A 12,489-nucleotide genomic window follows, 5' to 3' on the forward strand; every position below is an offset into this window, starting at 1 on the left:
GGCTCACATGAGTTTGCCCTCAGACTCAGAATCTGGGTTTAGAACTCGGGTTCCAGCTGTGTATTCTTGAGACTTTCATGACTCTGCCATCTTGCTTCTGAGCTGGCAAAAGGGATGTGACAGAGGAGGGGCATCTCTCCTTACCACGTCCCTTGACTAGTTGGAAACCAGGCTATTCCCCAGGAGAACTCTGGGCCAGGACTGAGGGAGGCACTGCCTTATTTATTGCCACGATGATCCTTTGGGAAGGGGTCCACCTCACAGATGAGGAAACAGGCTCGGGGCAGGCCACATGGCCGGTGGCAGAGCCGGGGCTAGAAGCTAAGTCCGGCTCCTGAGCTGCTTCTGTCACACACTGTCCAGCAAAGAGGGTGCAGGGGTTGACTCTGACGCCTGCCCTCTGGGTGGTGCACCCGTGTTCACAGAGAGAAGAGACCACAATGCCAGGCACAGGCTGGGGCATGGAGGTGCTCCTCCGACACTAGGGGGTAGCTTTTAGCTACTTGTTGATCGTGTGGTCGGGAGAGGGGACCGCAGGATGCAGGGGAGCAGAGAGATCCTGAGCACTCGCCTGCACTCAACGCGGAGCTTGTGGGGAAGAGAAGCTGCTCCTGAAAGCAAAGGGAAGTGAGCAGGTGTAGAACAGGAAGTGCTCATGGCGGGGTGATGGCAGAGGCAGAGAAAGAAGGTCTGCAGACCCTGGGGCCTGAGCTCAAAATTAAATGCCCTATATCATCTGGGGAAATGTATGCTTGGCCCCAGGAGTGCCCAGGGACTGGCAGAGCTGTGAGAGCCAAGTGAGAACCCAGAGTTTAAGGTCAACTCATGAAGCTCATGGTCATGAAGGGTTTTCACCCACTTACTCACTCACTGACAAATATCTGTTGCATGTGTATATATGCCAGGCACTGCTCTAGCTGCTTGGAATATGTCTGTGAACAAAGCAGACAAAATTTCTGCCTTCAAGCAATTCATGTTCTAGTGGTAGAAGACAAACCATAAGACAGAAACAGAAAAAAAAGAAACCCTCAAACAAGTAAATTGTATAACATGTCAGAAGGGGATCAGTGCTAACAACATCAATGATGAACAGTCAACCAGGGCAAGGAGGTTCAGAGGTGTGGGGGGATGGATGTGTGCCTGGGGACAGGTGTGGATTGCAGTTTGAAGGGAGATGCTCTGGAATGTTCAGGTGACAGTAAGTGGACCAGGCAGGAAAGTGTTGAGAGAGAAGGGTTTGTGGGTGGAGGGCAGGCACGAGAAGCACCTGCAGGCCTTTGTACCAACTTTCTACCTTCCTATACCAGAAAGGTGACAAGAATCTTTTAGAACTTCTCTGTTTTTCTCCTATCCCTAGTAATTTCTATGAGTCTGTCTAGACCCAACCGAGATCTTATTTCTTCTATAAAACTTCCATTTCTTCCGCTGATCATCCCTAAACTTAATGGGTTTGGATGCAAGGCTGATCATCACAGTACCTGGTGATGGTTATAATGACAACCATGATGATACTAACAGTGTCTAATATTTACTAAGAACTTGCTGCATTATCTCACCTAAGCGCACCAATCCAACAAGGAGGTACTAAGCTTTCAGCCTTTATAAGAATAAAGAGATTGAGGCTTAGAGGGGTTAAGGCATGTGCTCTCACTCACATGGTCCTTACATGCCAAACTAAGGTCTATAATCTCAATGTCCATGAACGTGTTGCATCTGTGGCATAAATGACACTGGATCATAGTAGCTAAAAGCATGGACTCTAGAGCCAAACTGGGTTTGATCTCTACTCTGTTTCTGACCAGCTGGATGATTTTAGTCAAGTTACTTAACCTCTCTGGGCCTCAGTTTTTTCCACCTGCAAAATGGCAATACTACTACTATCACCTTACAGATTTGCTAACTCTAAATATTTCAGTATTACTCAGTATTGGTATTGTAGTATTTGCAGTTTTTTGCATTATTACATAGGACAAGGATTTGTAGCGCTTTTAGCATTACTTGAAATAGGAAGAGATCAATGCTATAAAAGTATTATTTAAAATGATAATAATATATATTTGTTTCTTGAAGATAAAGGCTCTTATTCACGTGTAAGAGTATCAAACTCAATGTCCCATAACTGGATGACAAATATGCATGCAGAGGTTCACGTATCTAACTTTTGTCCTTGTTTTAGTGTTTAACCCTCTTGTTATGGATGCCCTTTTTTTTCTCTTCAAATGCCACAGAAACGTACTTTACTGAAGATTCTTCTAAAGATTTCTACAAAGGACATGTCTTTATAATTCTTCTAACCACTTAAAAGAATCCTCATGTTGAGTTAAAATGGCCTTCACTTGATTGTAATAATTCAGTGTAAAGCAAGAATAGAGAGTAGAAAGTCCTACTGTCTTTTCTACCCCAGATCCTAAGTTATAGCTATGAATATATTGTATGTTTAAACACAGCTCTTTCTTGGAATAGGGTCTTATGATATGTAAACAGGAGAGGTTAAAACTATCAATTTATATTCTTGTGCTATTTCCCTGAAACTATTGATCATGTGATCATAAAATGGATCACAGTGAAAGGAACTACCTTCTGCCTTACACTACCCGTTCCTAAGTTCTTCATGGGCAGGGACTGTGTTTGGGTTATTACTGTAACATCAACACCCAGGACATAGTAGCTTCTCAATAAAGATATGTTGGCTAGGTGGTTAAAAAAGTAATATGTTGAGTATTCTACTGGAATTTGAGAATCTAAAAGGTTACGACAAGTAAAAACCTTATCAGGGTTATACAGTTCAGCTTACATCAAATCAAATAAATGTAGACATAAAACTTGGAATTGTTTTCTGGTCTCTGTTAAAACCTAAGATACCATAAATAAGAAATGCTCTCTGGTTACTGCCTTATGCATAATGAGGTGTCAGTCATCATTACTGGCCCAACACATGTTCATCATGATGCAACCGGGCAGCATGGACTCAGTTTTAGAGTCTTGAGGGCCATCAGCATTCAGCTAGTCCATCTACAACCACCTAAATCTACAGATGAGGAAAATGAGCCCCAGGAAGGTTAAGTGACTTGTCCAAGGGCATAAGGGTCTGAGTCAGTTGGTGAGGCACCGTCGTGGCCCATGGCCCTAGGTTCCCGGCCCCTCTGCCATCGAGTGACTTTGAATGACGATGTTTGCTGCAGGGATCCTTAGACAAAAGAAAACAAAACAGTGACAGTGTCTCCATCACGTCTTAGTTATTTGGGGCTTTAACATGTGTTCTGTTGAATCAAAAATTTTTATCATTATTTTATTACATGTAAAGAATGTTTCTTTGGTGTAGATGTGCAAGAATCAGAGATCCTGAGGTTTTTTTTTTTTTTTTTTTTTTTTTACTTCGCAACTTACAGTTGTATGATTTTGGCCTGATGCCTCCCGGTTCACAGGGCACAAATTAAGGTCCTTAAAAGCTATAAAGGTATATTCAAATGTAAGGTATAACAATAATTATTGTATTATTAAATGGAAGCAAGAGTAATAATCAAAAAGTGAGGGCATTCCTAATTAAGTCTAATTTTCTGGAAGATCCATTTTTAATTATTATTCTCTATTAGATTAAGTGTGAAGATTCATGAAATGTACTAATGAAAAGAAAGGCAATTGTTAAAATCTGTTTCTGGGCCACTTTCCTTTCCTCATCTATAACTAAATTCAGTTAAAGCAACTCCCTGAAGACACTGATAAATAAAACTTTTCTGAAGATAGTACAATTCTATTAAAGTGGAAAATTAACATGCTAATAAAATGAAAATATAGTCTGCTTTGGGGAAAATTAATAAATTCTACCATATAATGTTTTAGTTATAATTAACACTGATATCATAAGAATATTTCTGTCTATATTTTCGTTGCCTATCCAGATAGCTTAAAGTGAAATGCAAATCTCCATCATCTTGTTTCCTCATAATTTTGGGAAGGAAAAAATTAAATTTAAACAGAATCTACCTAAATAAGAAATGTTCACATATGGTGAAGATGGATGCATACAATTAAGATATATTTACCCTTTTGTTTATTATTGATGTTTATGTGTATGACTATAGCCATTAAATAGACTCACTAAGTATTTCAGTACATGGGTACATTTCATTCATTTAAAAAAAGGACATCTTTGAAAAGCACAGATGATAAAGGATGTCATAAAGCAAACAAAAATGATTAGTAATGCCCTGAATTTATAGGTGGTTCTACATTAACTCTGCATCTACATGGCAAGTATCATGAATCCTGGAAGTGAAAAAGTGGGTAATTTCTTCATCTCATAAATATTTTCAATGGAGAAAGAAGATTCATTCACTTTGAATAAAAAGAAACCATTTGATATTTAAGGATAAAGATTCCTATAGGCAAGTAGCTGCTTCCAAGTTGCAAAAGAAATTAGAACTAGATTAGCAGAATAATTCAGGAATTAATTTTAAACACAGTGGGATACTTTAAACTCCGGGAAAATAACGTTATTTTATCAAATATTTTCCATTTTATTTAAGTCACATCAATAAATTGCCTCCTTAAAAGTATCATGTACAATGATGCAAAAACATTCTCAATCAAAACAATGGAGTCAGTAACTTCAAGCCAATGAAGTATTAACATACATCTCAAAATGTACCAAGTAAGAACTTTCACCTCACATTTATTAGAATGGTCACTATCAAAACATTGGTTTTAACTTAAAAAGAATATGTTGCATTTTCTTGAAAAAATATGTATCAAAAAGTTGAATTAGATGATGATAATAATATTAATAATAACAGCAATTTATACTTGCCTTTCACACTTAAGGATGATTCATTCAACTGCGAGCACTAAACTCAGAAGCTCAATGCTTCAGGGATCTATTAAGATACATTTTTTCTAACTTACCACTCACAAATTTTGGTGAATTTGAAGCCACATGTAGCTCTCAATTTTACTAAGATTCATAACAGAGTTATGTGCACACAGGTTCATAAAAGTTACTATCTATATATTAAAATAATGCCATTTACAAGGAAATACTTTATTATTGGAGTGATGATTCTTAAAATTTTCAATATTTTTAAAACTTGGCAAGAAAATTTTCACTAGAATTTTAAAGTCACAAACATTCCCTGGGGTAACAAACTTACGTATTTTTTCCTCATCCTTGTTTTACAAAATCTTACAACTTCTAGGAAAATTCCTCCATCTAGAGAAACATGCTTCCACGTTAATTCCAAATAAAGCTATTGTACCACTTGAGATGACATCAAGATTTCTTACTGTTGAAATTAAATTATGGAGAAATGGTACATTAAAAATTGTGTGTGCGTGTGAACACACGCATTGTATAAAATAAGACGGCAACTCAATGCTTTCCAACTTACTAGAGAGTTCTCTTAAGCAAATATTTACTCACTGTATTACTATGTTAGTTTCAAAATAATCAAATATGCCTTGATACCGGACATCCAAAGGCGATTATATAAATTGTCACTGATTTTAGCATATTTTTTTTTTAGCACCCCAACCAGTGACCTAGGGCAAAAGTCACCTGATGGCAAAATTCTTAAGAACATTCACTGTCTCCAAATCTGACGCCATGTTCACCTCATTTGTGAATTGGCAGAAACTTCTGAACGAGTAAATAAAGCTAATAGGAGGTGAAATGCAAGTGTTGTGTTCCTGAGCGGTTGCCACGGTTACCTATGAATTTAGCATCGGCTGACGCAGTAATTTCTCTCTCATTTTTATGGGCACTTATACATTTTAATAATAAAAACGTATTGTAAATAACATTCTGTTCCCAACAGTAATAAATCGTAGTATCAAGCCATTTAAAATGTATTTCCTTTTGTTGAACACAGAATTTACTTATAAATAAATCATAATGAAAAGTAAAATGTATGTTCAGAATTATGTACTAGGAAGAGTTTCCTTTAATAATCTTATCTAAAAGGACTATTTCTGCTTCTAAAATCTACCTTTAAAATTATATATAAAATCTATGAAATCAAATAACGTAATTCACATGTTATTAAAAGACAACTAATCTTCAACTAATCTTCATCTCATGTATGTAAGAACTAAAACTACTATTTGGATTTCCATGTTGCTTATCCTAAACCCAGATAAACTTACATTTATATTCACTACAGAGACCATCATACTTAATCATCTTATACTCTAGCAATCATTACATAAGATGAAATCCAGAATAGTCTTTTATAAGAGGAAATTCTAAGTTCCTTGATGGCCATGACACTGCTTTTCTTAAACACTGTTGTGACTCTAGCCATTAGAAAAGTGCACATAGTAAATGCACAAAAAAGTTTTGCTGAATGAATGGGTAGCAATGTGGATGCACATTTAAAATTTTTATTTATACTATTATTTTATATTCTTATTTGAAAAGACTTTAAGTTTATAATAATTTTTAGATTCGAGATTTTACTAATTTTTCTAGTCTCATAAATTCTATCCTAGAAATCAGTTAGCAGTAGAAGGAACTAGATTTAAATTCCAAAAACGTAAGTCATATTAAGAGGTAAAAGTGTTAAAGATTAAAGCATAATAAAATATTCAAAAAGCCTCCATAAAATACCACCTTGGGGTCCAACATTTGTAAGACGACTTATTAATCTTTTCTGAGTGACGGCGTTTAGTTTTTCTTTCAAATTGAAATATACTAAATAAAATGTCACCCATGTGTTGACTGAATTTCTGCTTCACCAGAAGAGAAGCAGCCAAAACACCCATAACCTTTTGTAGCCAGTTGGGAAATGACATGGCCTACGTATAAGAGCCATCACAAAAGAGGAGAACTGGGTGAACAACGCCCAAGAAGGAAAACAAAGCAATGGAAATACGTATTGTGGCACTTGTGCCATCACAGCATGAAGTAGATTCAAAGCACTGATGTTATCTTTAAAAACCTACCTTGTTGACTGACCCTAGCCCTGGACAATATTTGGCTTAAAAACACAATATTCATAAAATAGGTAAGAATGAGGTATTCTGTCTTAAATCAGGGAATATGCCCCAAAGCCTAAACTTCATTATTAACAAGACGATGAAGATCAGATCATCAACCAGTATAACAAAAGAATAGGCTCTGTGATAGATTTTAATACATTTTAAAGCACCTGAGAATTTTAATTTAGTCAAGTGTAGACAAAATCAATAGTTTAAATATGTTTCTAGAAAATCGAAACCCTAAGACAAATGCCCATTAAGAGAGAACTCTCCCACTGGACCCAACTTTACTGTGTTTAAACCACGCCCTGTGCATGCTAGCTTCACTTCAGGAAACATTCTAAGGTGCTTTATCAGAGGTGGATGCATTTAGTTTTGGAGTCACCACCTCTTGCACTCTGGCCCCTAAAAAGAAGGCATCATAACCACATGGCTCTTGGCTACCCTTCACTTGGTGGCCTGCCAGCCTCTGGAAGCCACTTGTCTGTGGGGAGGAAGTGACTAGTACCTGTCATTCTCCGGAGACGCATGCTGGATTTGAATCCTGGGGCTAGGAGGCCGTCTCCTATCTAGAGAGGGGGACCATCTACCCCTGTTTGCCCAATGAACAAGACAGGAAAAAACAAGACGTTTAGTAACTCCTAAAATAAAAGAATATATGGAACAGGAGGACTGGAAAATCACCCCAAAAAGTCAAAGTGTAGATTCTTTGCTCCATAATTTACTTTTCATTTTTGCAGGCCTTGGAAAGATAAATGACAATATTGTAAGAAAATAAAACTTGTAGCCTTACGTGTGAATAGAGAAACAACTTATTTGGGAAGATGTTTGAAATCTCCTGTGTAATTTTGTTCTTTTAAATGTGGTGTGTGTCTGCAAAACTATACATACACATAAATACATATATATAACTTTACAAAGATACATCCTTAAGGATCAGGTAGATGTCTGAATAAAATAGATTTAAGAAGCCACCAATGCTTGTTTGATACTAGGTATTGAAATTACTGGATAAAGTGGCAAATGAGGTGTGTGAATTTAATACAAAGTAGAAGCATAGTTTAAGTTGAAGAAATAAAACTACTCTCTAGTGTGGAAACAATAACATGAAGAAATAATTCATGGAAATGCTACCAGTGAAGTCTTAACAAGTTTTCTGGGGGAAAACTGCAGGGTTAGTAGCTGAAATGAAAAAATTGTGAGCAAAAACCACTGATGGATAAAAGTGGGAAATACAGATAAATGCGATGGTAAAATAGCATTACCTTCAAAAAATCTTGCTAATCTTTACTTGCAAAGGTATCGCTCCATGGGGTAAACAGTTGTTTTCTTATTTCAGCATTTACAAGAATACTGTTTTTATGATTAACAGCTAAATAAAAGTTTGAAACTTGTGTCCATTCTTTTGTTAAACTATCTTGAGATTCTGTCTCTGCATAACCAACCACAAATTACAGACATCCGGACAAATACTGAAAAGAAGCAGTAAGGGACTGGACGGCCCAAATTTGGAAATTTTAATATATTCCATATGAACATTTTAAGCGGGATCATTTCTCTGCGTATTGGCTTCATATGCAACAAGGGATCACTGAATGGGGTTTAAGACTCGTCTAACTATACAATTTTATAATAATCCAAAGAAGACCAGTCGTAACATTTTTTAAGAGCCATCTTTTTTTTGCCGTTAACTTGGTTTCGTGGATTTATTAGACAATCTGGACAAAAGCAGCAGAGGGCTATCAACATGTGACCAGGATACCTTTAGTCAGCAGGTGCTCTTCTCTGAAAGCCCCTGGGAAGCCTCTTTGTCATCACTCAGCCTTGGATGGATTGAAGAAGGACTCTGAGGAAGCCGTGAAGCAAATAAAGATACTTGAAAGCAGAATTTGGGCAGAAGAGAAAACTGTGTGGCATGTCCTCTGGAATGTGTTATGTGTTTGTGAAATTAAAAACAAATTTGCATTCATTTCAAATTATTGAATTATTTTAAATGATTATATAGTTGGTCAATCCAATCGGAATGCTTGAAAATGTATCTTTGCACTTTACTGGCTTTTGTTCTGCAGACACAATAAAGAAAAACATTTCTAAAATAGTTGAAAACAATTATAGCTAGTGTTTTCCACATGAAATTGTACTCAGTCATGAGAAAACTTAAGGTGTTCTTTAGAAATACAGAGTCAATATGTTTTTCTTTAAACATTTTTGAAGGAATAAGTAATATTCACTTGACAAGATTATGAATAACCTTGCTTCCTGAGGCAAAATTCCAGTCCTTGTGTTTATTTAAACACGAAAAGTAAAGAAAAATGCTATAATTATGAAATATGCAGTGAAAACCATGAAAGAGAGGGTGTACATTTAGAAACAAGGCATTGTGAATGCAAGCTATTAAAAGGTAAACTTTTAGAAATATTTAGCATCATACATATATACCTGTGCACTCAAAGTCCTTCTAAATAGGCTGATATGTAGTCCCAATAACATAAATGTTTGCTTTACCCTCATATCTTGGATATGATGAGTAGGATCAAATTATACCCAATTTTTGTCCAAAGAACAGACATAAGTTTTAATATCATGATTTGTGAGCTTGAAACATACTAACGTTTTATATGTTTTTAAAATGTGTCCAACTTCTCTGTTTCTCCTATCACACAGAAGGACCAAAATTAGAATCTTTATTCCCTTATTATTGAGCAAAACACACACCTTCCACATCCATTTTCATGCTAGAAGCAAACATGGCAGGCTACACTGAAGTCATTACTCATGAAACGGAACTAAAACAGCCCCTTCTTGATTTTTCTTCCCAACTGTCTTGCCTGCAGGTTACCTTAGTTGCATTGTTAGTGCTTTAATCTCAGGTATTCTAAACTCATTAATTCAGGAACATCTATTTGTTGGCAGCCCATCCTTTTCTCTGTGCTCAGAACAGGAGGGCAAGGGTCACTCTGGTGGCTGTGGAACTGAAGGAACAGGCTGGGGCCTCCTCAAATAAGGGGCTACAGTGTCTTGTTTTGCTTTGTTTGGGCAGTTACATCAACTACACCCAGAACAGGATAAGTAATGGATAAATATTTGCAAATATTTAAGTAGATAATAGAGGATAAGGTTTGAGGTTTGGGGGTAATACTGGTAAGAAATAATAAGAAACTTAACTAAGAAATCAACAGCAGTAAGGGGACCCACCGCGGAGATATAAGGACTCCTCAGCAAGCAATGGAGTAGTTCTTACGTTGGGGCTCTTCCCCCAGCAAGGATTTACCTTACAACAAAAGTGCGTGTGTTTAAATGTGTCATTCGTATGTATGCTTGCATATTTACACATCTTTCAGTGGTGCATATGTCCTGGCAGAGCACGGCTAAGCAGCTTAACTATCTAAAAGAGAGATTATATGGAAATGTAAACCATTCATTCCCTAAATAGCACACATAAAACATATCTGTGAAGTTCTGTCATATTAGACACCAAACCTGAACAGACTAGAGATCTGATTATACAGTACATATTTTTATTGTCTATTCCCATTATTCATTTAGTCCTTTGAAACATTTTCCCCAATCCTATTTTAAGTGAAAATTAATATAGGTGTTTACACTTTGGAATAAAGTTTATTTATTTCAATTCAAGTTACAGTTAAGTTTTAGGTAGGAACCTCCTTTCTCTTAGGCCTCGTGTTTCCACGTGGAGGGAAATTCCTTCAAGTCCTACTTTGGGCCTCTCTCCACCCCAAGGAGGGAGGAGGGGGACTTTGTGTTAAAGAAACAGGCACTGATGACTTAGCCTTTTCTGGATTCCTCCTTCCTAATCAGTCTTCCTGCAAACAGCAGACACCACAGCAAATAAACCTGCACAGCAGCCTTCAGAAGGCAGAAGCCTCTCGTGGTTCAGAAAATGTGGCAGCCCCTTGGTGAGTCACCAGCCAGCTTACAACCTGAAGTCTAGCTTCTGAACTTGTTCACTGTATTTATGGTGATAATTAGATCGCCCACCTTGCAGTTCTTGGGTCTAGTTCACAACTGGACACAGATTTGGGAGCAGAAAATAAGGGGTGTTTTTTAAGTTCCCCCAAAGCCCCAGATGGAACATTTACTAAGTAAAAAAAAATAATGCTATCGCAAGAGATGGCAAGGCGAAATATGATCCCTGACCTCCAGGAGCACAATCTAGTGGAAGAAACAAGCGTGACTAAGTGAAATAGAATGTATGTAATATTACACGGGCCCAGAAAAGAGAGTTAATAATTCTGCCTGGCAAGGAAAGGCAAGCATGTGCGGGAGAGGTTAAGAGAAGTTTTAGAGATGACACGGTTATTTGACCTCCTGTTTTGAAGAATGAGGAGAAGTTTTAGGCAGACAACAAAGGAAAAAGGGCATTTCAATTTTAATGGGAAAAAGGCTTGAGACAAAAAGGAACAGAATGATTAATAGAGCTTATGAGAAATTAACAGGGCTGGAATGGCACCGGAAGTGGGGATGGGCTATAGTATAATGAAGGTGGGGGGGGATCTGTCTTGGAGATTCTCGAAGGAGAACCGATAGGACTTCTTGTCTCATCAAATGAGACGAAAGAGCAGAAGTATTTCCAGATTATGTGGATGGTTATATGTCAAAGCTGCCAAAGTAGAGGGACATTTCGGAAGAGAAAGCATTTTGCTGGCAGAGGACGTGAGGGAGACAGTGCATTTGATGTAGACTTTTGATGCACACAGGGTCTACCAACCACTGAGAAATGTAGGCCTGGTTTGCAGGGGAGGGTCTGGCATGACCAGTTACAGTGGCGTGTTGTCTCCATAGGTATTAGTGTGGAAACTTTTTTAAAAAGTTTATTTATTTATTTTCAGCTGTGTTAGGTCTTTGTTGCTGCGCACGGGCTTTCTCTAGTTGTGTTGAGCGGGGGCTACTCTCCATTGCAGCGCATGGGCTTCTCATTGCGGTGGCTTCTCTTGTTGCGGAGCACGGGCTCTAGGCACACGGGCTCTTTAGTTGTGGTTCAAGGGCTCAGTAGTTGTGGCTCACGGGCTTAGTTGCTCCGCGGCATGTGAGATCTTCCTGGACCAGGGCTCAAACCCGTGTCCCCTGCATTGGCAGGCAGATTCTTAACCACTGAGAGACCAGGGACGTCCCAGTGTGGAAACTTTTGATTGATAGACATATAATTTCAGGGAAGGGATGGGTGGGGCAAAAGAGGAAAGCTGAGGGGGAGACAGGGAGGTAAAGCAGCCTGTAAAGGAGACTGCCTTAGCACAGAGGTGTTAGGGAATTTGTAGAGGATGCTGAAGAAAGGAGAGTTTAGATTTCTGGAAAAGGTCAAGGAAGAAGATAAAACATCCGAGGAAAGGAATCATTCTCCAGTGGCTCTAGAAATCGGTGTTTCTGAACACGTAAGCAACATTTTGTTGTAAAACCCGGGAAAGGAAAGGTTAACAGCAGGCCTGTAACTCACTCCTTCCGAATCAGGGACCAAGGGGGAACCGATGACCTCAAGCTGACCTTGACACAGATGAAGGA

At 38.0% G+C, this 12,489-nt stretch overlaps 1 protein-coding gene across 47 annotated transcripts in view; it reads right to left on the reverse strand.

Moving 5' to 3' along the window:
- LOC308626456 (regulating synaptic membrane exocytosis protein 1-like) overlaps window positions 1–12,489 on the reverse strand; it is a gene marked incomplete at both ends in the record, with an annotated part of 216,998 nt that overhangs the window by 125,569 nt on the left and 78,940 nt on the right. For 4 of the 47 annotated variants that reach the window (XM_081251501.1, XM_081251521.1, XM_081251541.1 and 1 more), the window contains one exon: window positions 7,481–7,564. The exons of the other annotated variants lie outside the window; for them this stretch is intronic. In XM_081251501.1, the coding sequence (XP_081107627.1) occupies window positions 7,481–7,564 (84 nt within the window). The remainder of the gene's footprint in view (window positions 1–7,480; window positions 7,565–12,489) is intronic. 47 annotated transcript variants of the gene reach the window in all.

This window comes from Mesoplodon bidens (assembly GCF_964165515.1).
Source record: "Mesoplodon bidens genome assembly, chromosome: 12".
Taxonomy (NCBI): Eukaryota; Metazoa; Chordata; class Mammalia; order Artiodactyla; family Ziphiidae; genus Mesoplodon; species Mesoplodon bidens.